Source organism: Schistocerca piceifrons, chromosome 7, assembly GCF_021461385.2.
Source record: "Schistocerca piceifrons isolate TAMUIC-IGC-003096 chromosome 7, iqSchPice1.1, whole genome shotgun sequence".
Taxonomy (NCBI): Eukaryota; Metazoa; Arthropoda; class Insecta; order Orthoptera; family Acrididae; genus Schistocerca; species Schistocerca piceifrons.
The window spans coordinates 386,992,992-387,019,721 of NC_060144.1; the positions used below are offsets into that span (position 1 = coordinate 386,992,992).

Consider the following 26,730-nt stretch of genomic DNA (forward strand, 5'->3'; position numbering starts at 1 on the left):
ACTAACCAGGAAATGGGCAACTGATTTCTGGTGTGCCTGTAAGGCAGTTGCAGAACTAGTGACTAGTTTTGTGATACTGGCGGCCTAAAGGACAAGTACATGGCAATGAGCAGGTCGCAGTGCACTGCAGGTGTTAGTGCAAGTCATGTGGTGTGGGGAAATAGCTGTTCAACAATCCATTGCTGACCACTTCCTTAGAATTCAGCTTTCTAAAAACATCACACCTTACTATGGGTAAACATGAGAATTTAGTTTGCTTTTTTGAGGAAGCGAGGGTACATTTTACCTTTTGTGTAATGCATCCTTTCAGCTCCTCTGTTTACAGGCGATAACATTTCTGGAAGCTCTTGCTGTGTGGCACAGTGCTCATAGTGTAATGCAAATGTTACATAACTGTTGACTGTCATGCTGCATAAAATCTGTCCATTTGCAAATAATTAATACTTAGCAACAGACTGATAACTGTTTTCAACAATGTCAAATATGTTGGTCTACTACAGTGAGGAACTCTGACACAAGAGGCGAAAACTTCTCTTATTTTTTACATATTAAACAAAATGATCTTCCACTTGGTACACTACTCAGACAGTTAAGAGAAATGTGTTTGTTCAACTGATATTCTTTCTTTTCTTTACAATTAATTCTCCTTTACCCTCATATTGTCTTGTTGCCACATCTGAAATATGTAAAATAATGATATGTCATCAAACTTCCAGTAGTACCCTAACCTCATCAAAGTATCAAAAACATTTTATATAAAATATTTTATTAGTTACAACATTCCACATATTTTCATTCATCATCATCAAATTTAATCTTCTTTCCTTGAAATGCATGAATATTCAGCTGTTGCTGCTGCATTTTCTTTTTTGCCTCCCAAGATGGATGTAGTGATACTCCTGCATCTGAAGTTAAAAGAACATGTTAAAAACAGAAATTCAAGAGAAAATAAATCTCAAAGCTCTACACAAATAAGGCATTTAAACAGACGTACCATTCTGGCTAGTTTTCAGTTCTGTGTTTTGTCTCTTAATGTGGGTGTTCAGTGTATGCTTTCTCTTGAGAGGTTCCCCTTGGAATCTTTTCCTCTCTTTCTCCATTCCTGTTCTTCTTCCCTCATTCATGTGTCTATATTCATCTTTCACTCTCATTGGACCTCGCAACTCATCATTAAAGGCATTTTTGGCTGAAAACATGATACTCATGTTTAGTTTAATGATAATAGCATATAACCTACATTTGTAGTCCCAGATGAGGACTGATTACATAAACAATTTATAAATGAAGAAAGGATGGAGCACAGGTAACCACCCACTGTACAGCTGGGGTCTTGAATAGTCAATGTGCACTGAAAAATATCAAAATCATTGTTAAGAATTTGGATGAGTCTTTCCTTAGAGCTTATTGACTAATGAACTCAGACTACAGTGCAGGGAACTGTAGCTGGCTGGGAAATGTAGCTTAACTGTACATAAAGACACTAAAGCGAAAAAGAAACTGGTAAAGGCAAGCGTATTCACATGCAGAGAGATGTTAACAAGTAGAATATGTCGCTATGGGCAACAAGTGTCTGATGCAGTTGTTAGATCGGTTACTGCTGCTACAATGGCAGGTTATCAAGATTTAAGTGAGTTTGAAGTGGTGTTATAGTCGGCGCATGACCGATGGGACACAGCATTTCTGAGGCAGCGATGAAGTGGGGATTTTCCTGTATGACCACTTCACAAGTGTAATGTGAATATCAGGAAACCGGTAGAACATCAAATCTCCAACATCGCTGTGCCCAGAAAAAGATCCTGAAAGAATGGAATCAATGACGAATGAAGTGAATCGTTCTATGACAGAAGTGCAACCCTTCTGGAAATTGCTGCAGATTTCAATTCTGGGACATCAACAAGTGTGAGCTTGCGAAGCATTCAACGAAGCATAATCGATATGGAATTTCAGAGCCAAAGGCCTGCTTGTTGACTGCACGACACAAAGCTTCACATCTTGCTAGGCCCGTCAACACCGACATTAGGCTGTTGATGACTGGAAACATGTTGCCTGGTCGGATGAGAGTCTTTTCAAATTATACCAAGCAGATCGACATGTACAGGTATGGAGACAACCTCATGAATCCATGGACCCTGCATGTCAGCAGGGTACTGTTCAACCTGGTGGAGGCTCTGTAATAGTGTGGGGCGTGTGCAGTTGGAGTGATATGAGACCCCTGATACCTCTAGATATGACACAGACAGTTGACACATTCATAAGCATCCTGTCTGATCAATTGCATCCATTCATGTCCATTGTACATTCCAATGGACTTGGCAATTCCAGCAGGACAATACAACACACATCCAGAATTACTACAGAGTGGCTCCAGGAACATTCTTCTGAGTTTAGACACTATTGGCCACCAAACTCCGCAGACATGAACATTATTGAGCATATCTGGGATGCCTTGCAACATGCTGTTCAGAAGAGATCTACACCTCCTTGTACTCTTACGGATTTATGGACAGCCATGCAGGATTCATGGAATTCCCTCGTGCGCTGCTTCAGGCATTAGTTTGAGTCCATGCCACGTCATTTTTTGGGACTTCTGTGTGCTTGTGGGGGGCCTACACAATATTAGGCAGGTGTACCAGTTTCTTTGGCTCTTCAGTGTATTTATGGTGTGTTTCTGTTAATCAGTCAGAAGTTTAGGGGCAATTTCGATCTTTCCCATGTGTCTGACAATCACTCAACACCTCAACTATTAAGTTAACAATATTCCTATCATTAGTTGTATTCCCTCCAAGACTTTGCAGTACTATGTTAGTAAAATATATATATATATATATATATATATATAGTTTGTATTAAGTGAAAATACAAAACAATGTGGTGCGCAATACAAGAGAGATAAAATGGATGTTACAGGAAAGTGCAATTTTTTAAAAAAAAATCATTACAATCACACAAATCTGATCCATAGGAAAAAATGTTACAACTAGAATTTTTTTTTTGACATACTGGTATTTAAGATGAAAATACCACAAACTTAAAGCCTCCCAAAAGGTGGTCATTGCCTACAGTTAATCCTGCAGTCACTGAACAAATGTATGTGTCAGTCACATGTATGGACAATATTTCAGTAATAATAACCTCACAATTGACTGCAATTATGATATAAAATATGTTTTCACTGTCTAAAACTGTCAATAAGACCAATTCATACAAACATAATTAATTTATTAAATCTCATTTCTAACTGCCTGCCTTCCCATGGGAAAACAAGCTACATTATACTGATTATACCTACCAATTAATGGTAGGTAGCACTTGTACAACTCAAAGTCACAACTTAACATTTAGAAAGAGCAGCAATCTATACAACACAAGTTCAATGCACTGAATATCTAATTTGATTCTTACGCACACATGTCAAACTACATACAGCATACATTATCAGTCAAACCATTCAGAGAGAGACTACTACTGTAGCTTTGACACTGACAGCCTTTGAAGAAGCTGTGACTTCACTGTTGAAGACCTCCAAGATAAATCTGGAGTAATCAAAGATAAATCAGGAGTAATCTAGAACAACAACAGAAAACTATTTATCAGTAGAGCTCCACAAGGGCTTCAACCCAGCTCCTCATGATGTAACTGTAACATTTTACCACTGCTCAGTTCATAAGACTATCAAACAAAGTTATTTGTCATATAATACATCACAAAGTATGTGTTCAAGACTGCTCATATGCCACTTCAAAGTAATCGCTTCCAACGTCTTTGTTGCTATTGTACATTATTAATGCTTTTGGCAGAGATCTGTTCTTTTGTTTTTTCAGGATAAATTATTTTGTCATCCCGTATGCGTCTACTTCTTGAGATGATTGTAATTTATTGATCACTTCACTACAGTGCAGATCCTTCTAACCTCCCAACAATGTTGTTTTGTCATGTTACCTTGAGTTGCTTACTTTCTCATAAAACAATAAATTAATAAAAACTTCAAATATAATATTGCAATAGAGTTAAAAGCCAATTTTTGTGTCTTTCAGCAATAAGCATTGTCGAGCATTGTCTTACATTGCACTTCTCAGGGTTAAGTATTCATTTCCTTTCTTTATAATATCTTCTCATCTGTAAAATGTTAGTTACTTATTCTACAGATTATTCGCATGACATATTGTGGTGTTGAGTGTCACACACACATCAGTACTTGCTGTCTATTTATAATGGAATACATACAACACTGAAAATTACTTTAACAAAGCCAGAGTGTGTACTACACTTCTTACTTTAGTATCATTACAATAAAAAATCTTTTCTATTTGTTAACATTTTACATCATTGGGAAGGTTATCAGAAGTTTTGCCATAAAATAATTGAACCCTGTTTTGAGCCAAATTCAACTTCAAGGAAGTGTAAGGAAAGTCATATTTATTTTTATTTTGTGTCGTATGTTATGGCCAGTATTATTCCTTTTGAGCTGTGAATGATCATCTACTACATATTTCATTACAGAATATACAGTTGTGTTGTGAAGCTGCAGATAAGTGCCTAACTCTGACCATTTGACACTGATTTGACAGCTAGATTTTTGGAAATACTGTCACAGTTTCAATTCAAAAATCTATCTTTTGGTGTATGTGAACTCACATATCTTAAGCTCTCATGTGTACTTTCAGACAATTCTGAACAGATAACATATACAGAGCGTTATCCATTACTAACTGACCTTTCAAAACCAATCATAAACACTGGATATAAAATTAATTTTTCTCTGAAGTTACTGTTATGAAAAGCCCATTTACACACACACACACACACACACACACACACACACACACACACACACACAGAGAGAGAGAGAGAGAGAGAGAGAGAGAGAGAGAGAGACAAACTAAATTTTAGCTGCTTCCTCTTCTCTCTAGATTTCTCTAATCGAGACACACAGTGTACTACTTCCACAAGCATATATTTTAACAATATTATGAGAAGGAAAGTTTCGACTCACCATATATTGGAGATGCTGAGTCGCAGATAGGCACAACAAAAAACCTCACACAATTACAGCTTTCGGCCATTAAGGCCTTCATCAACAATACACACACACACACACACACACACACACACACACACACACACACATGTTGACGAAGGCCGTAATGGCCAAAAGCTATAATTGTGCGAGTCTTTTTGTTGTGCCTATCTGCGACTCAGCATCTCCGCTATATGGTGAGTACCAACTTTCCTTCTTATAAAATTGTTACATTCCAACCTGGACAAGCATATACTTGTCTAACATAATTTTAGAAAGCCACAGGAAATCTGAAACAATATGTAATTTCATATCATTCCAACAAAAAGTGAAGTGATTTAATATAATGCCAGTTGATTACAATATTGGGATTAACTGACACTTCAATACCACTTTGCCCACTCACATTCAAACTGCCATCTTTCAATCTAACTTAGGGTTTGGGCTACACTACAGATCAGTATATCACCACAAGTAAGATTTTGTATTTGCATTTGTTCGTTTCACCTACTCACAACCAAACTGTCACTTTTCAATCTAACTTATACATTGGTCTACATTACAGATCAGCCTACCACCAAAACCTACACTACAACAAAAATATATAAACACAAAAATTTTGTCTGTGTTCTGTTCTCTTTGTGTATGTGCTTGTATGATGCCACAAGCAACAACACCATTATGGCATATTTGGTATCGATAGGTTCAGTTGACCCTAATATTGTATTTTGTGATATGTGTCACACCAAAAAGTCTGAGTAGGCATATAACACTGTTTTTTTTTGTTATTGGTTCCAAACAATCAAGAGCTTAGAACAGAAATTGTTAATAATTAGATTAGATTTACTTTCATTCCAATTGATGCATAGTGAGGAGGTCCTCCAGGATGTGGAACATGTCAGAAAAACAACAATACATTACAAATATTTACAACTAAAACAAATAAGCTAATGTCACATTCCACAGGTCCCAAGTGGAATGATCGTCATTTTTTAATGAACACTATATGAAAGAGTCATTTTACAAATACAAATGCACTGAATTTAAAATTAAAAAGTTTATTTATTTATTTATTAGGTAATAAACATGTAATACAACTACTATAATACTTACAATTAACACATTACTGCACTGAAAAGGTGCAGAAGTTAGATTGTACTTACTTACATACACACACACACACACACACACACACACACACACACACACACACACACACACACATTTACAATGAACACATTACTGCACTGAAATAAGATGATGTGACTTACCAAATGAAAGTGCTGGCAGGTCGACAGACACACAAACAAACACAAACATACACACAAAATTCAAGCTTTCGCAACAAACTGTTGCCTCATCAGGAAGGAGGGAAGCAGAGGGAAAGACGAAAGGATGTGGGTTTTAAGGGAGAGGGTAAGGAGTCATTCCAATCCCGGGAGCGGAAAGACTTACCTTAGGGGGAAAAAAGGACGGGTATACACTCGCACACACACACACACACACACACACACACACATATCCATCCACACATATACAGACACAAGCAGACATATTTGAAGACAAAGAGTTGGGGCAGAGATGTCAGCCGAGGCAGAAGTGCAGAGGCAAAGATGTTGTTGAATGACAGGTGAGGTATGAGTGGCGGCAACTTGAAATTAGCAGAGATTGAGGCCTGGTGATAACGGGAAGAGAGGATATATTGAAGGGCAAATTCCCATCTCCGGAGTTCGGATACGTTGGTGTTAGTGGGAAGTATCCAGATAACCCGGATGGTGTAACACTGTGCCAAGATGTGCTGGCCGTGCACCAAGGCATGTTTAGCCACAGGGTGATCCTCATTACCAACAAACACTGTCTGCCTGTGTCCATTCATGTGAATGGACAGTTTGTTACTGGTCATTCCCACATAGAATGCGTCACAGTGTAGGCAGGTCAGTTGGTAGATCACGTGGGTGCTCTCACACGTGGCTCTGCCTTTGATCGTGTACACCTTCCGGGTTACAGGACTGGAGTAGGTGGTGGTGGGAGGGTGCATGGCACAGGTTTTACACCAGGGGCGGTTACAAGGGTAGGAGCCAGAGGGTCGGGAAGGTGGTTTGGGGATTTCATAGGGATGAACTAACAGGTTACGAAGGTTAGGTGGATGGCGGAAAGACACTCTTGGTGGAGTGGGGAGGATTTCATGAAGGATGGATCTCATTTCAGGGCAGGATTTGAGGAAGTCGTATCCCTGCTGGAGAGCCACATTCAGAGTCTGGTCCAGTCCCGGAAAGTAGCCTGTCACAAGTGGGGCACTTTTGTGGTTCTTCTGTGGGGGATTCTGGGTTCAAGGGGATGAGGAAGTGGCTCTGGTTATTTGCTTCTGTACCAGGTCGGGAGGGTAGTTGCGAGATGCGAAAGCTGTTGTCAGGTTGTTGGTGTAATGGTTCAGGGATTCCGGACTGGAGCAGATTCGTTTGCCACGAAGACCTAGGCTGTAGGGAAGGGACCGTTTGATGTGGAATGGGTGGCAGCTGTCATAATGGAGGTACTGTTGCTTGTTGGTGGGTTTGATGTGGACGGACGTGTGAAGCTGGCCATTGGACAGGTGGAGGTCAACGTCAAGGAAAGTGGCATGGGATTTGGAGTAGGACCAGGTGAATCTGATGGAACCAAAGGAGTTGAGGTTGGAGAGGAAATTCTGAAGTTCTTCTTCACTGTGAGTCCAGATCATGAAGATGTCATCAATAAATCTGTACCAAACTTTGGGTTGGCAGGCCTGGGTAACCAAGAAGGCTTCCTCTAAGCGACCCATGAATAGGTTGGCGTACGAGGGGGCCATCCTGGTACCCATGGCTGTTCCCTTTAATTGTTGGTATGTCTGGCCTTCAAAAGTGAAGAAGTTGTGGGTCAGGATGAAGCTGGCTAAGGTGATGAGGAAAGAGGTTTTAGGTAGGGTGGCAGGTGATCGGCATGAAAGGAAGTGCTCCATCGCAGCGAGGCCCTGGACGTGTGGAATATTTGTGTATAAGGAAGTGGCATCAATGGTTACAAGGATGGTTTCCGGGGGTAACAGATTGGGTAAGGATTCCAGGCGTTCGAGAAAGTGGTTGGTGTCTTTGATGAAGGATGGGAGACTGCATGTAATGGGTTGAAGGTGTTGATCTACGTAGGCAGAGATGCGTTCTGTGGGGGCTTGGTAACCAGCTCCAATGGGGCGGCCAGGATGATTGGGTTTGTGGATTTTAGGAAGAAGGTAGAAGGTAGGGGTGCGGGGTGTCGGTGGGGTCAGGAGGTTGATGGAGTCAGGTGAAAGGTTTTGCAGGGGGCCTAAGGTTCTGAGGATTCCTTGAAGCTCCACCTGGACATCGGGAATGGAGTTACCTTGGCAAACTTTGTATGTGGTGTTGTCTGAAAGCTGACGCAGTCCCTCAGCCACATACTCCCGACGATCAAGTACCACGGTCGTGGAACCCTTGTTCGCCGGAAGAATGACGATGGATCGGTCAGCCTTCAGAGCACGGATAGCCTGGGTTTCAGCAGTGGTGATGTTGGGTGTAGGATTCAGGTTTTTTAAGAAGGATTGAGATGCAAGGCTGGAAATCAGAAATTCCTGGAAGGTTTGGAGAGGGTGATTTTGAGGAAGAGGAGGTGGGTCCCGCTGTGACGGAGGACGGAACTGTTCCAGGCAGGGTTCAATTTGGATGGTGTCTTGGGGAGTTGGATCATTAGGAGTAGGATTAGGATCATTTTTCTTCATGGCAAAGTGATATTTCCAGCAGAGAGTACGAGTGTAAGACAGTAAATCTTTGACGAGGGCTGTTTGGTTGAATCTGGGAGTGGGGCTGAAGGTGAGGCCTTTGGATACGACAGAGGTTTCGGATTGGGAGAGAGGTTTGGAGAAAAGGTTAACTACTGAATTAGGGTGTTGTGGTACCTGATTGTGTTGATCGGAATTTTGAGGTTTTGGAGGGAGTGGAGCTGGAAGTGGGAGATTGAGTAGATGGGAGAGACTGGGTTTGTGTGCAATGAGAGGAGGTTGAGGTTTGCTGGAAAGGTTGTGAAGGGTGAGTGAGTTGCCTTTCCGGAGGTGGGAAACCAGGAGATTGGATAGTTTTTTGAGGTGGAGGGTGGCATGCTGTTCTAATTTACGGTTGGCCTGTAGGAGGATGCTCTGAACAGCCGGTGTGGATGTGGGAGAGGAAAGATTAAGGACTTTTATTAAGGATAGGAGTTGACGGGTGTGTTCATTGGCTCACACTTAAAGTTCCCATCTCTGGCTGCAACCCTTCCTTCCATCAGTCCCCATACCAGTTCCAAACTGAACAATCCATTGCCCTCACCCACCTAATCCTTCACCTACACATCAACTCAGCCAATGAACACACCCGTCAACTCGTATCCTTAATAAAAGTCCTTAATCTTTCCTCCCCCACATCCACACCGGCTGTTCAGAGCATCCTCCTACAGGCCAACCGTAAATTAGAACAGCATGCCACCCTCCACCTCAAAAAACTATCCAATCTCCTGGTTTCCCACCTCCGGAAAGGCAACTCACTCACCCTTCACAACCTTTCCAGCAAACCTCAACCTCCTCTCATTGCACACAAACCCAGTCTCTCCCATCTACTCAATCTCCCACTTCCAGCTCCACTCCCTCCAAAACCTCAAAATTCCGATCAACACAATCTGGAACCACAACACCCTAATTCAGTAGTTAACCTTTCCTCCAAACCTCTCTCCCAATCCGAAACCTCTGTCGTATCCAAAGGCCTCACCTTCAGCCCCACTCCCAGATTCAACCAAACAGCCCTCGTCAAAGATTTACTGTCCTACACTCGTACTCTCTGCTGGAAATATCACTATGCCACGAAGAAAAATGATCTTAATCCTACTCCTAATGATCCAACTCCCCAAGACACCATCCAAATTGAACCCTGCCTGGAACAGTTCCGTCCTCCGTCACAGCGGGACCCACCTCCTCTTCCTCAAAATCACCCTCTCCAAACCTTCCAGGAATTTCTGACTTCCAGCCTTGCATCTCAATCTTTCTTAAAAAATCTGAATCCTACACCCAACATCACCACTGCTTAAGCCCAGGCTATCCGTGATCTGAAGGCTGACCGATCCATCGTCATTCTTCCGGCGGACAAGGGTTCCACGACCGTGGTACTTGATCGTTGGGAGTATGTGGCTGAGGGACGGCGTCAGCTTTCAGACAACACCACATACAAAGTTTGCCAAGGTAACCCCATTCCCGATGTCCAGGCGGAGCTTCAAGGAATCCTCAGAACCTTAGGCCCCCTGCAAAACCTTTCACCTGACACCATCAACCTCCTGACCCCACCGACACCCCGCACCCCTACCCTCTACTTTCTTCCTAAAATCCACAAACCCAATCATCCTGGCCGCCCCATTGTAGCTGGTTACCAAGCCCCCACAGAACGTATCTCTGCCTACGTAGATCAACACCTTCAACCCATTACATGCAGTCTCCCATCCTTCATCAAAGACACCAACCACTTCCTTGAACGCCTGGAATCCTTACCCAATCTGTTACCCCCGGAAACCATCCTTGTAACCATTGATGCCACTTCCTTATACACAAATATTCCGCACGTCCAGGGCCTCGCTGCAATGGAGCATTTCCTTTCACGCCGATCACCTGCCACCCTACCTAAAACCTCATTCCTCATTACCTTAGCCAGCTTCATCGTGACCCACAACTTCTTCACTTCTGAAGGCCAGACATACCAACAATTAAAGGGAACAGCCACGGGTACCAGGATGGCCCCCTCGTATGCCAACCTATTCATGCGTCGCTTAGAGGAAGCCTTCTTGGTTACCCAGGTCTGCCAACCCAAAGTTTGGTACAGATTTATTGATGACATCTTCATGATCTGGACTCACAGTGAAGAAGAACTTCAGAATTTCCTCTCCAACCTCAACTCCTTTGGTTCCATCAGATTCACCTGGTCCTACTCCAAACCCCATGCCACTTTCCTTGACGTTGACCTCCACCTATCCAATGACCAACTTCACACGTCCGTCCACATCAAACCCACCAACAAGCAACAGTACCTCCATTATGACAGCTGCCACCCATTCCACATCAAACGGTCCCTTCCCTACAGCCTAGGTCTTCGTGGCAAACGAATCTGCTCCAGTCCGGAATCCCTGAACCATTACACCAACAACCCGACAACAGCTTTCGCATCCCGCAACTACCCTCCAGACCTGGTACAGAAGCAAATAACCAGAGCCACTTCCTCATCCTCTCAAACCCAGAACCTCCCACAGAAGAACCACAAAAGTGCCCCACTTGTGACAGGATACTTTCTGGGACTGGATCAGATTCTGAATGTGGCTCTCCAGCAGGGATACGACTTCCTCAAATCCTACCCTGAAATGAGATCCATCCTTCATGAAATCCTCCCCACTCCACCAAGAGTGTCTTTCCGCCGTCCACCTAACCTTCGTAACCTCTTAGTTCATCCGTATGAAATCCCCAAACCACCTTCCCGACCCTCTGGCTCCTACCCTTGTAACCGCCCCTGGTGTAAAACCTGTCCCATGCACCCTCCCACCACCACCTACTCCAGTCCTGTAACCCGGAAGGTGTACACAATCAAAGGCAGAGCCACGTGTGAAAGCACCCACGTGATCTACCAACTGAACTGCCTACACTGTGACGCATTCTATGTGGGAATGACCAGTAACAAACTGTCCATTCGCATGAATGGACACAGGCAGACAGTGTTTGTTGGTAATGAGGATCACCCTGTGGCTAAACATGCCTTGGTGCACGGCCAGCACATCTTGGCACAGTGTTACACCGTCCGGGTTATCTGGATACTTCCCACTAACACCAACGTATCCGAACTCCGGAGATGGGAACTTGCTCTTCAATATATCCTCTCTTCCCGTTATCCACCAGGCCTCAATCTCCGCTAAATTCAAGTTGCCGCCACTCATACCTCACCTGTCATTCAACAACATCTTTGCCTCTGCACTTCTGCCTCGACTGACATCTCTGCCCTAACTCTTTGTCTTTAAATATGTCTGCCTGTGTCTGTATATGTGTGGGTGGATATGTGTGTGTGTGCGAGTGTATACCCGTCCTTTTTTCCCCCTAAGGTAAGTCTTTCGGCTCCCGGGATTGGAATGACTCCTTACCCTCTCCCTTAAAACCCACATCCTTTTGTCTTTCCCTCTCCTTCTATCTTTCCTGATGAGGCAACAGTTTGTTGCGAAAGCTTGAATTTTGTGTGTATGTTTGTGTGTCTATCGACCTGCCAGCGCTTTCGTTCGGTAAGTCGCTTCATCTTTGTTTTTTTTTTATATATATATACACAAATCAGTTGGTTTCACTGAGAAATTCATCAATGGAGTAGAAGGAGTTGGCCACCAATAAATCCTTTAGACTTCTCTTAAAGTTAATTTCATTGGTTGTCAAGCTTTTTATGGCTGCTGGCAAGTTATTGAAAATGTGTGTTCCTGAATAATGCACACCTTTTCGTACAGGACTAAGTGACTTTAAATCCTTGTGAAGATTATTCTTATTTCTAGTATTGACTCCATGAATTGAGCTGTTGGTTTGAAAAAGTGATATATTTTTAATGACAAATTTCATTAAGGAATAAATATATTGGGGAGCAGTAGTTAGTATCCCTAATTCCTTAAACAGGCTCCTGCAGGATGTTCTTGAGTTCGCACTACATATAACTCTTACTGCACGTTTTTGTGCCCGGAAAACTTTAGCTTGGCTTGATGAATTACCCCAAACGATAATCCCATATGACATTATGGAATGAAAGTAAGCATAGTATGCCTGCTTTTTCATTTTTATATTCCCTATGTCTGACACAATTCGCATTGCAAACAGAGATTTGTTAAAACACTTCAGCAGTTCTGTGGTGTGCTCCTCCCAGTTGAATGTATTATCTAGCTGTAATCCCAAGAATTTAACACTGTCCACTTCTTCTATCTTCTTGTCATCGTATGTTAGACATATACCTGTGGGACACCCCTTACAAGTTCTGAACTGCATGTAGTGTGTTTTTTCAAAGTCTAGTGACTAGGAATTGGCTAGGAGCCAGTGATTAATGTCCACAACTATTTTATTAGCTGATCTTTCTAAGACTACACTTGATTTGCTATTTATTGCAATGTTTGTATCATTGGCAAACAAAACGAACTTGGCATCTGGTAATGTTACTGATGAAAGGTCATTGATCTACACAAGAAAAAGTAAGGGCCCTAAAATGGAACCTTGTGGGACTCCACATGTAATTCGTTTCCAGTTGGATGATGCCTGATAGTTTAATACTGTCTCTTTCCTAATAACACCCTTTGTTTCCTGCCAGGGATACAAGATTTGAACCATTTTGCAGCATTTCCTGTTACACTATAATATTTTAATTTACTTAAAAGGATATTGTGATTTACACAGTCAAATGCCTTGTCTAATGAATTAAGCACATTTTCACTGTAAGTGTAGATAGCCTTCTCAATATCAGAACCTTTTAGAAATCCAAACTGTGACTTTGACAGTATGATATTTGAGATACGATGGTTATAAAGCCGACTGTACATTACTTTTTCTAAAATTTTTGAGAATGCTGGCAACAATGAAATTGGACGGTAATTTGATGCTATTTCTTTATCTCCCTTCTTAAACAGTGGCTTAACTTCAGCATATTTCAAGCATTCATGAAATATTCCACTGATAAACGACTGATTACACAGATAGCTTAATATGTTACTTAGCTCAGAATCACATTCTTTAATTAACTTTGTTGATATTTCATCATACCCACTAGATGTTTTTGATTTTAAAGATTTTATGATGGACATTATTTCTGTTGGGGTAGTGAGGGTCAAATTCATATTATGGAAGTTACTTGAAATGTCTGGTCTGACGTATTCCATAGCAGCATCTACTGAACCTGACAACCCCATCTTCTCAGTAACAGTTATAAAATGTTTGTTAAAAAGTTCTGCAAGACTATACACATCTGTCACCAATGTATCATTTACTCTTAATGCTATTTGTCCCTCTTCATGTCTGGTTCTACTGGTCTCCTCCACTATATCCCATAATGTCTTTATTTTGTTATCTGATGACTATCTTTTCCTTGTAATATATTTGCTTTGACGTCCGTATTACGGTCTTTAATATTTTGCAGTATTTCTTGTAATGTGCTACAGCATCAACATCGAAACTGTTTCGGATTGACAGATACAGCTTTCTTTTTGTATTGCAAGATACCCCTATTCCTTGAGTAATCCATGGCTTCTTTGTAGACTTTGCTCTAATCTTGGTAAGTTTTTGGGGAAAACAGTGTTTGAATAAGGTAAGCACTTTATTAGCAAAAGTGTTATATTCTTCATTCATGCCATGAGCACTGTAAACATCAGTCCAGTGAATGTCTCTGAGGAGTGTCCTAAAATAATCAACTTTTGGCTTATTGATTACGCTCTTGAGCTCAGATTTAACAAATTTTATATCCTGTCCAGTATCAACATTTAACAGAAGGAACTGCATGTCATGGTCTGAGAGGCCATTGACTATTGGTTTTGTAATATAATTTTGTTCGTTGGACTTTTCTATAAAGATATTATCAATGGCTGTTTGTGAGCAATTGGCTACCCTAGTGGGGAACTTTACAGTGGGAATTAAGTTGAATGACAGTGCTACTAAGTCAAATAAGTTCTTATTGGGAGAGTCTTTAAGGAAACCTACATTGAAATCACCAGCAACCACTATTTCTTTGTTTTTGGTTGTTAAATGGGCCAGTACAGCTTCAAGGTGGTTTACAAACAGATTAAAGTTGCCTGCAGGTGCTCAATATACACTTAATATTATAAAGGATTTTTTGTGAAATTCTACTTCTGTTGCACATGCTTCCATATGCTGTTCTAGGCAAAATGTATGAATGGCTATGTTCTTAAATTTATGACAGTTCCTGATGAATGTGGCAACTCCTCCTTTCTCCATTTCTGATCTACAAAAGTGAGATGCTAACCGAAACCCTGTAACACTTAAAAGTTCTATACCAGCGGTCACATGATGTTCAGAGAGGCAGATTATGTCAGCTGGGTTTGAAGACTCTAATTCATCTATGCATATAGTTAATTCATTAATTTTATTTCTCAGTCCTCGAATATTTTGATGCAATAAAGATAGCTGACATTTTACATTAACTGAGTTAAAATTGGGTAGAGTTAAAATATCTGTTGACTGTTGAAAATTCTTAACCAATAGCTGTTTATGCTGATGTAATAAGCTGGAATTATGTTTTTTGATTTCTTTCTCAAACTGAAGGTTTGTCTCAGTTCTAACCTCTCTTAAAATTTGCTTTCTTTCTGTCCTCCCTACCCTAAAAAAGGGTCTTTTCTGAACCCTATAACCACTGATATTTTACCACTCATGAGAGTGCCTCCCCCCTTTAACTTTACTGCTATTTCCCCAGACAATTTACCTTTCCCCTTCCTGTTGAGGTGAAGGCCATGCCTACTATAATCCCACCTGCTGAGAGAATCAACAGGAACCACACCAATGTGTGACCCTGCACCTGACATAAGCAGCCGTTCCAGCTCCAAATTAACTCTCTTGACAGAAGAGTTCATATGAGGCCGGTCATGGCGCCCAAGAACAGATACAAACTCAACACTAGTATGCTTCGATGCTGATGCAATCTTTGCCAGGTCACACTCTATACTGTGCCCAGGATCTCTGTCAATACTGTTACCTGCCCACCCACTATAACCATGGTGTCTTCCTTAATGAAATCTTAGCAAAGTGATTCTAAATCCTCTGTCATCTGCTCCAGACAAGCACTAGGTTTAAAAAAATTGGTGACCTGGTATTCTGATCCTAGTTCATACTGCAAAAGTTGGCCAACACCTCTTCCATGGGAACTACCTAACAACAACACTTTCTTTCTCTTTACTGATTTCCCTACATTCTTACTTTTCAATTTGCTGCTGAAAGTTTGTTGTGCCCTGTCTACACCTGCAACTGCTTGAGGCTCACCAGTTTCTAACTGAAGCAACAGGTCAAATCTATTTTCCACATTTACCATGAAGCTGTAAGACAAAGTTCTAGGCCTGTTCCTCCTGTTGCCACTTCCCACCTCTCTTTACCCTTCTCCCTCCTTAACCTGTCAAGATCTCCCCTGGCCTTGTCTAACTCGGCCTGAAGGGCGGCAATTTTCCCCTCCTGTTCCAGTATCTTCCTATCTCTACTACAAATCCTACAAAACCACTGATGAGTCTCATTTACTTCCCCTATTCCCATGCCAATAATGAAGACAATGGACAGGTATTATGCCACCAGTGTTTTTTCACATGTGTAAGAAGAATTTCTTCTTCAATTAAACAAAAGAAAACAATATGGGCATTAAATTCCAGTTAGTAATTATACAGGATTCCATATGTATGCCCCTAATTTCTGTACCTTTCTGATTTCTGTTCATCTTGGGGTATTTTGTAGACACTCTGCTGCTAGAATTTCCAAGTTTTTTCATAGTCTGTTCTTCACTGTGTACACTTTCACTTTTTACAATACTGCTTAAATATTCTCCTTCATCTGTTAAGAAAAAAGGATCCGGCTGTAATGATTTTAAGTTTTCACTGGTAGCAGATCTTATGACTCTTTCATCAGACAAATGTTCTCTCTCTTGATCTGATGATTCACTGAAATTGTTATTGTCACCAGATGAAACATTTTCTTCACTTGCGACATTTTTCCTTTTTACAGAATGCTGAGGGACATCAGATGCCACAGGATTGGTATTTTTAGGTTTACTTTTATTTTTATTCACTGAGATATTAACACCTACAGCTGCATCTGGATATATATTAGGTTTTTTAATTTTATGTTCCCATTTTGCCTCATCTGATGTCTCAATTTCCTCACTAATTACCACATCAGAGGTAAGGTCTTCACTGCTAGAAGTATGCCTTATCCTGACAAACCTCCCAGGCTCATATTTTTGCAGATTTTCATTTTGTTTTGTCTTTTGCTTCTTGTTCTTCTTTTTCTTCATTTTTGTCTGAGATCCGAGATCATCTAGAAGTGCTACCCAGTCAACAGGTTCAGATCGTAGTTTTCGTACATGTGCCTCCACATCAGGATGACAAGCCAGTCGTCCAAGGGCACGCTCAAGACAGGATGACTGCAGCTGTTGCACAAGGAGAGAAACAGAAAAAAAGTTGCTCACTACGACTGAAAGGACTGCAGTAACCCACCTGTACAAAAATACTTATATCTGCAATGAAATTAAACATTTGGTAAATTAGCTGTGAACTACATAAAAGAATATGGATAACTACTAAATAAATAATTAATCGTTAACTAATGTACAACAATACAATGCAAATGTATTTACATGTTACACCCCATATCGATTATCTGGGGTGACATTAAATGTGGGCAAGTGCACTACCTCTGAGCTACCCAAGCACGACCCACTACCCATCCTTGTCCTTACAGCTTTACTTCTGCCAATATCTCATCTCCTACCTTCCAAACTTTACAGAAGAGCACTTGCCCGCGAAAGGCAAAGGTCCCAAGTTCGAGCCTCGGCCCAGCACACAGTTTTAATCTGCTAGGAAGATGTTGGTATAGTATTATATAAAGATGAAGACTCAATATAACACAGGAAAAGGTGAAGAACAGCACCAAACCATTCAAAAGACTGATCTCTAACCGGTACTGTGTGCGCCACATGCTACTGTCCCTCATTTGATTCTTTCCCTCAACATGTTCTGTTGATTCTATCAAGAATGGATGTGGAGATAAGTGCATTGTAAAAATGTAATCTGTATTAACAATAAATTATCACTACACTGCTTAATGCTAGTCAAGCATATGCCGTCTAAATTAAACCCAGGAAGTTAAAAAAATGCTACTTTGTAAAATGCTGCTACTTTACAGTTATACTAAACAGCTGTTGTTGGTAGCTGAATGTTTACTTTATTACACACGACTTTTCAAAGAAAATATTTACCTATATTTGAATATACTGAAACCTATTTGTAGCACATTACTACTTGTCATGCACTTTTACAGTGAACATTCTTATGCATACTATGTAAGAGTTAATCCCCAGCTTTGTGTTATTTAGGTTGCTGTAGTCTCTTTCCAGGCAGAGGAATGCAATTACAATTACTTGCCTCCTCCTCGAAGTCAGGATAATCCCAAGCTTTGTGTTATTTAGGTTGCTGTAGTCTCTTTCCAGGCAGGGGAATGCAATTACAATTACTTGCCTCCTCCTCCTCCAAATAACATTCAAAATGGCAAGAAAGATTAATCAGAATTTGAACCATTATTTTGCTATATGCTTCCGTGAATTATTAACTGTGGAGCAGCATCACAGCTCAGGATAACACAATGAACAGTTTGCATATGAGTGTGAGATTACAAAGTCCTTCAGAGTGAGAGTGTATTTAATTCATCTTCTCTTGATGGACTCTTGGCAAGCTTATAACTGATTTTATAGGTAACAATGGTACAATGAAATTAGGATACTAATACATGGACTACTTCCTTTGGTGTCATTCTTTGAAAACATCACTCCCCACTACAGCAGTTACTAAGTATATTTCATTTTTCTCCAAGTATCATTAGTGTTGACTGCGAGTTATGACTTGGTAGCTCAGTGATAAAGTGAGAGATTATAAATCCAAAGATCTGGAATTCGATTCCTGGTCAATCCCAGGAATTTTTTGCTGAGCAAGACTACTTAACATTTATTCCAATGAAATTCATGTATGGTGCAATAATACGGGAGAAGGGAAGTTGCTACTCACCATATAGTGGAGATGCTGAGTCACGATAGACACAATAAAAAGATTCACTCAATCATAGCTTTTGGCCATTAAGGCCTTTGTCAGCAGTAGACACATACACACACGCACTCACGCAAGCGCAACTTGCACACACTTCTGCATGTCAGAGAGCTGAAACTACACTCTGATGCTCTATTCCAACATCCTCCACTACAAACAACAACATAAACCTTTGGCGTACTTATCAACCAGGATACAAGTTTTAATAATCACCCTGCATTATTTTTACTAAGATTTTTGAGCATGTTTCATTACTGCTGCAGGTATCCTCTTCGGTAGGTACCCCCTTCTCTTTGTGATTATTTATACAGGATGATTCATGAAGTTATGCAAATATTTTAATTATGTTATTCTACAAGTAAAACTAATGAAAAAGTTCATGTAAACATAGGTCTGGAAATGTTTAGTTATGGAGTTATGGCTAATAAAAGTTTTTGCCTGGAATTTAGCAACTTTGCTAACATGAAGCCATCGCAAAACTGTACGAGGTTAAAGTAAAGCATGTTTTCTATTTATTTTGCCGTTATGGGTCTGGCGAATCTAACAAATCATGTCCCAGATGTGTATCTGAAGTAGTTTTCCAGAATATCCAGAGAAGTAAAGATTATTATACAAGTAAATTTTTTTACTTTCCATTAAGAATGAAGAAACATTTATGTCACTGTCGGCAACCGTTAGCGAGTTGTTCAGTCATTCCTAACCTTGAAACGAGTTGGTTTCCTGTATTTTTCAGTGAAAGAACATAATAACAACAGTGTATTTAAGTGAAACCACATAGTAACTGTTGTAGTTTGTTGATTATTTATGAAATGGGGATGCCTTTCAAATTTATGACAGGAATATGCCAATATGGCATTTATTTGTGGCAAATGTGATGGTGATGCTACGGCTGCAGTTAACAAATATCGCATATGTTATCCAACTCAGATGATTTTGAATGCACAAACCATTAGCTGAGTATTTGGAATGTTACGGGAGACAGGTTCTCTAATAATCAGTACGAGTGCTCAATACGTGAAGACGATGATGAGGATATTATGGACATTGTTCAATGTAGCCTGGGTACCAGTACATGACGTACCTCTCAATGATTAAAAAAAATTGTGGTAAGGTCTTATGGGACCAAACTGCTGAGGTCATCGGGCCCCACAGCTTACACACTACTTAAACTAACTTTTGTTAAGGACAACACACACACCCATGCCAGAGGGAGGACTCGAACCACGGACGGGGGGCTCAATGATTAGGCATTTCACAATCTAAGGTATGGTGTATACTGAAGTACAGTAATCTGTATCATTATCATAAACAAAAAGTGCACCATTTACATCCGAGAGATCCTGCCCTTTGCTTGGAGTTGTGCAACTGGCTAAATACTAATCCGCAGTTACACAAATACATTTTATTTACTGATGAGGCACACTTTACTTGAGATGGTATAAACAATTTACATAACAAGCACATATGGTCTCAAGCAAACCCACATACAACAGTGCAATGCAATTTCCAGCAGTGATTTAGCATAAATGTGTGGTGTGATACAATCAACACACACTTTTCTGGACCATTCATTTTTCCAGTACGTGTAACTGGTGAGTCGTACTTACAATTCCTTCCAGAAGAAATTCCCCGCTTGCTCAAAGATGTTCCACTTGCTACACGATTGCAAATGCATTTTCAACATTACGGCACACCTACACATTTCACCAACACTGTTACTACACATTTAAATGAACATTTTCCTCTGAAATGGATTGGTCGTGGTGCTACACGTCTGTGGCCACCCAGACTGGCCGATTTAACACCAATGGATTTTGGTGTATGGAGATGGATGAAAGACATAGTTGATGAGAACAAGTCAATACATGTGAAGCATTACTTGCTCACATTCTCAATGCAATAGACGAAATTAAGAACAACCCTGTGAAATTGAAAAGAGCAGCAAAATCTGTTTATACATATGCAGCTAAATGCATTGAACTCGGTGGAAAAATTTTTGAACATCTATTGCGAATGTATTGTGGAATTGTATGTGCTCAGTACAACTTCCGTAACACTGAGCTTTATTTTTTCCTGTTTAATATGAATTCACGTAGTAAACAAAATAAAAATTTTACGAAATTACATCTTTTCTTCTTTGGATGTTCTGGAAAACTACTGCAGATACATGCCTGGGACATGTTTTATTAGATTCACCAAATCAATCACAAAAAAATAAATAGAAGTCGTGCTTAATTTTAACCTGGTACAGTTTTGCGATGGCTTTATATTAGCAAACTTGCTAAATTTCAGGCAAAATCTTTTATTAGAAGTAGCTCCGTAACTAAACATTTTCTTTAATGTTGCATGTAGAACAACATATTAAAATATTTGCATAACTTCACGAATCACCCTGTATACAGTTTATTTTCAGAACATTTGAGTTCAAAGATATAACTACTATCTCCAATGCATGTGATGTAGCAACTACCTTCATCATTTTGTCATGTTTGCAAACAACAAAAGCATCATTTCAGTTCTAGTAAAAATCTTAGGATTTTTCAACTTAGTTGGTAACAGGGTTTGTTACAAACATAAGAAATGTTAGAAGGAATGAAAAAAGAGAGGAGGAGAAGTTAGTTAGTTACATGTTCCATGGATCATTCTGCACGAGGTATCATAATGATGTGGAACAAGCCACTTTAAATTCACATTGTAAATTAATTTGTGCATGCAGATACATTCTGAACATTAAAAAAAAGATAGACAGATGTGAATTAGTAGCAAATAACCCACCACCTTTTTACACAATGCTATAATAAAAATAATTCTACACAATGCTATAATAAAAGTAATTCTACGGAATAAAAGGAGTTGTCAAAGAGAAACTTTCTCAGTTAGTTTTCAAATTTTGCTCTGCTGTATGTGAAACATTTTATAACACTGGATAACTGATCAAAAATTTGTACCTATTGCAGCACTGTACACCTCTTTTTGTAATAAAGAAAACTTTAATGTGGAGTAATGAATGTCACTTTTCCTTCTGGTATTGAAATTATATACATCATCATTCCGTTTGTACTGAAGTGGATTATCTACAATAAACTCAATGACAAATACATATACTGTGAGTAAAAGCAATCAACACATCTAGAACCTACTCACACCATGCTAGAAGAGGGGAAAGGACTGTTTGAAGTTATAAAGGATATGAGTGATAAAGTGTTTCTGGTCTTCTTTTCATAACTTTCTGTAACGTATATGACAAATAGAGAAAAGGAAACTTAAGTATTGTATACACTGCATAAATAACATGATAAGAAACAGAGAAGTCTTTATCACGTGACTGTACATATTTACCAATTTTTACACATATTTTAAAATAAGAAATGTGTTTAATGTATTCATATAGTCTTATTTGGCCAACAAAACAGATTCAAATTCTACTGGACTGCTGGACCTTTGTACTAACGGGATGTCAGATTAAACACACTTACGTCAGTCAATATTTCTTGTAGTTCTCTAGTATTTTTGATAGCAAACTTCGAAACATCATCTTCTTTAAGTTTCTGTATGGGGGGAAAACAGAAAAGAATTAATGACAATAATATCTACTACAGGCCTTGCCACATATTTCAAATAAAACTGGACGAACCTTTATATTTTGCAGTTCTTCTATCAGTCTTTCTGCTTTCCTTTTACACTTTTCAACTTGTTTTTCATTACCTTTCCTATTCTTAAGTTTGTTAATTTCTCTGGTCAGTCTATGAACAATGTGCACTTGGGCCTTCCTGACACTGTGTCTCATAGACACTATCTGTTTTAAGTACAACAATAATATTAGATAATATTAATAATATTTGCAAACTGTTAAACACAGTCACACTTAGCAGCCACAAACTACAATGTCATACACAATAAAAATGTGAAGAAACAATAATCACAGATAGAGCAACTGAAGCACATAATGCATAGTGATAAATGGCTAAAATTTATTTTGGGCCACCCACTTGTTGCATTTAAGCGAGGTACAATACAGATGATGGCAATAAGTCATCATCACGTAAGGAAGCAGCCTGTCAGAGTAAGCTCTAAGGTAGCAAACTACAAATTTTTTACCCAAAGACACATACACTGGGGAATATGAATCACTTGCATTGTGTGAATGGCCATTCCCTCACACTATGTGTTGCCTCATGTTGATGTATTTATTAGTGATGTACCAAATATTCATAGCTAACACTTGGTTTAAGAATAATGAAAGAAGATTGTATACATGGAAGAACCCTGGAGATACTAAAAGGTATCAGATAGATTATATAATGGTAAGACAGAGATTTAGGAACCAGGTTTTAAATTGTAAGACATTTCCAGGGGCAGATGTGGACTCTGACCACAATCTATTGGTTATGACCTGTAGATTAAAACTGAAGAAACTGCAAAAAGGTGGGAATTTAAGGAGATGGGACCTGGATAAACTGAAAGAACCAGAGATTGTACAGAATATCAGGGAGAGCATAAAGGAACAATTGACAGGAATGGGGGAAAGAAATACAGTAGAAGAAGAATGGGTAGCTTTGAGGGATGAAGTAGTGAAGGCAGCAGAGGATCAAGTAGGTTAAAAGGCGAGGGCTAGCAGACACCTTGGGTAACAGAAGAAATATTGAATTTAATTGATGAAAGGAGAAAATATAAAAATGCAGTAAATGAAGCAGGCAAAAAGGAATACAAACGTCTCAAAAATGAGATCGACAGGAAGTGCAAAATGGCTAAGCAGGGATGGCTAGAGGCAAATGTAAGGATGTAGAGGCTTATCTCACTAGGGGTAAGATAGATACTGCCTACAGGAAAATTAAAGAGACCTTTGGAGATAAGAGAAAGATTAGTATGAATATCAAGAGCTCAGATGGAAACCCAGTTCTAAGCAAAGAAGGGAAAGCAGAAAGGTGGAAGGAGTATATAGAGGGTCTATACAAGGGCGATGTACTTGAGGACAATATTATGGAAATGGAAGAGGATGAAGATGAAATGGGAGATACGATACTGCGTGAAGAGTTTGACAGAGCACTGAAAGACCTGAGTCGAAACAAGGCCCCCGGAGTAGACAACATTCCATTGGAACTTCTGACGGCCCTGGGAGAGCCAGTCCTGACAAAACTCTACCATCTGGTGAGCAAGATGTATGAAACAGGTGAAATACCCTCAGACGTCAAGAAGAATATAATAATTCCAATCCCAAAGAAAGCAGGTGTTGACAGATGTGAAAATTACCGAACTATCAGTTTAATAAGTCACAGCTGCAAAATACTAACACGAATTCTTTACAGACGAATGGAAAAACTAGTAGAAGCCAACCTCAGGGAAGATCAGTTTGGATTCCCTAGAAACAATGGAACATGTGAGGCAATACTGACCTTGCGACTTATCTTAGAAGAAAGATTAAGGAAAGGCAAACCTATGTTTCTAGCATTTGTAGACTTAGAGAAAGCTTTTGACGATGTTGACTGGAATACTCTCTTTCAAATTCTAAAGGTGGCAGGGGTAAAATACAGAGAGCGAAAGGCTATTTACAATTTGTACAGAAACCAGATGGCAGTTATAAGAGTCGAGGGACATGAAAGGGAAGCAGTGGTTGGGAAGGGAGTAAGACAGGGTTGTAGCCTCTCCCCGATGTTGTTCAATCTGTATATTGAGCAAGCAGTAAAGGAAACAAAAGAAAAATTCGGAGTAGGTATTAAAATCCATGGAGAAGAAATAAAAACTTTGAGGTTCGCCGATGACATTGTAATTCTGTCAGAGACAGCAAAGGACTTGGAAGAGCAGTTGAACGGAATGGACAGTGTCTTGAAAGGAGGATATAAGATGAACATCAACAAAAGCAAAACGAGGATAATGGAATGTAGTCGAATCAAGTCGGGTGATGCTGAGGGAATTAGATTAGGAAATGAGACACTTAAAGTAGTAAAGGAGTTTTGCTATTTGGGGAGCAAAATAACTGATGATGGTCGAAGTAGAGAGGATATAAAATGTAGACTGGCAATGGCAAGGAAAGCGTTTCTGAAGAAGAGAAATTTGTTAACATCGAGTATAGATTTAAGTGTCAGGAAGTCGTTTCTGAAAGTATTTGTATGGAGTGTAGCCATGTATGGAAGTGAAATATGGACGATAAATAGTTTGGACAAGAAGAGAATAGAAGCTTTCGAAATGTGGTGCTACAGAAGAATGCTAAAGATTAGATGGGTAGATCACATAACTAATGAGGAAGTATTGAATAGGATTGGGGAGAAGAGAAGTTTGTGGCACAACTTGACCAGAAGAAGGGGTCGGTTGGTAGGACATGTTCTGAGGCATCAAGGGATCACCAATTTAGTATTGGAGGGCAGCGTGGAGGGTAAAAATCGTAGAGGGAGACCAAGAGGTGAATACACTAAGCAGATTCAGAAGGATGTAGGTTGCAGTAGGTACTGGGAGATGAAGAAGCTTGCACAGGATAGAGTAGCATGGAGAGCTGCATCAAACCAGTCTCAGGACTGAAGACCACAACAACAACAAACCAAATATTCATCCATTTTACTCAATTGTAATAAAAAACTACTTGAGTGTAGCCCTTGGGCCAGGTTGGATTGACAGGTAATAGCTTTATTTGCTAGAAACAACTGAAAATACTACCTGTACTAAGTCTTTTGAATGAGGTACAGCTGGATGATTGCAAAAAAAACCTTGTCCACTACTAACGAATAAGATATATTCTGCAGGGAAAATTGCAAAAAGTGCGGAGAAGGTGCAATCAAAATGTGACTGACTTCAAATACGCCAAATCTGTCATGAGAATGAATGATGATGAGCAGCAAAAGTGATAAATATTTACATTAATATCCTCCAAACCACTGTGAAGTGCCTGGCAGAAGAACTTCCCATTGTATCATTCATTAAGGCTGCTTCCTGTTCGATTTCCACATACAGTGCAAGAAGAATGCCTCTGTGTCTGCTATAACTAGTCTAATGTTGTCTTTGGGATCACTGTGGGTGCAATATGTAGGAGGTTGTAGGATATTCGGGTCGACCGAAGCATCCGATCCCACCCGTCGGCTTTCACCTGTGAAGTAAGCCCGCTGTGGTGTGTGACGTCACGAAGGCGCAGAATTTAGTTTGTGAGAGTGGCATGTTTGTAGGTGTCATTTTGATGCGATCGGTGGTGCTCTCTGGTGGTGTTTAGGTGATGTTTTTGGTTTAGTTTGCAAGTGTGGCGTCGTGTTTGAATTTTGGTAAATTGCTCTTTTTATGTCTTTGGTAGGTACGGATATGACTGACAGGGTCAACAGTTTTCGGTTGTCGGCTATGATGAGGGACAATGCGTTGTCTGTAGTAAAATTTCTTCAACCATTCGGATTTTTGGGTGAAGTCGTGAAGTGTTCAGTATGTCGTGAAGAAATGAGGCTTACTTAAAGTTCCGGCATCTCGGACCAGGGACGACTGTATGTGGAGATGTCGTAAGGATAACAGGTCAAGGGAAGTGTTCGATCCCAATGTGTGGCTGTGAATGTAGGTGTTTTTGAGCTATATAGGTCAAGCTGTATGTGGAGGTGTCGTAAGGATAACAAGTCAAGGGAAATGTTCGATCCCAATGTGTGGCCGTGAATGTTGGTGTTGGTACCGGAAGATGTTTTTGAGCTATATAGGTCAAGGGAAGTGACGGCTGTATGTGGAGAGGTCGTAAGGATAACAGGTCAAGGGAAGTGTTCGATCCCAATGTGTGGCTGTGAATGTTGGTATTGGGAGATGTTTTTGAGCTATATAGGTCAAGGGAAGTGTTCGATCCCAATTTATGGGATCGGGAGCTGCTGTTGAGCCAAACTTTGGAGGTCATTTTGACTGGTTATTTTTGAGTTTAGGAT

General features: G+C 40.1%; 1 protein-coding gene across 1 annotated transcript in view; it reads right to left on the reverse strand.

The window, feature by feature from the left end:
* Window positions 1-745: 745 nt before the first annotated feature.
* The window catches only part of LOC124805271 (serum response factor-binding protein 1), a 36,409-nt gene continuing 10,424 nt past the window's right edge, over window positions 746-26,730 (reverse strand). Inside the window, exons 2-6 of the mRNA XM_047265780.1 lie at window positions 22,491-22,652; window positions 22,333-22,404; window positions 16,461-17,187; window positions 995-1,186; window positions 746-905 (exon numbers count right to left, since the gene is read on the reverse strand). Of these exons, the coding sequence (XP_047121736.1) occupies window positions 793-905; window positions 995-1,186; window positions 16,461-17,187; window positions 22,333-22,404; window positions 22,491-22,652 (1,266 nt within the window). The 3' untranslated portion in view covers window positions 746-792. The remainder of the gene's footprint in view (window positions 906-994; window positions 1,187-16,460; window positions 17,188-22,332; window positions 22,405-22,490; window positions 22,653-26,730) is intronic.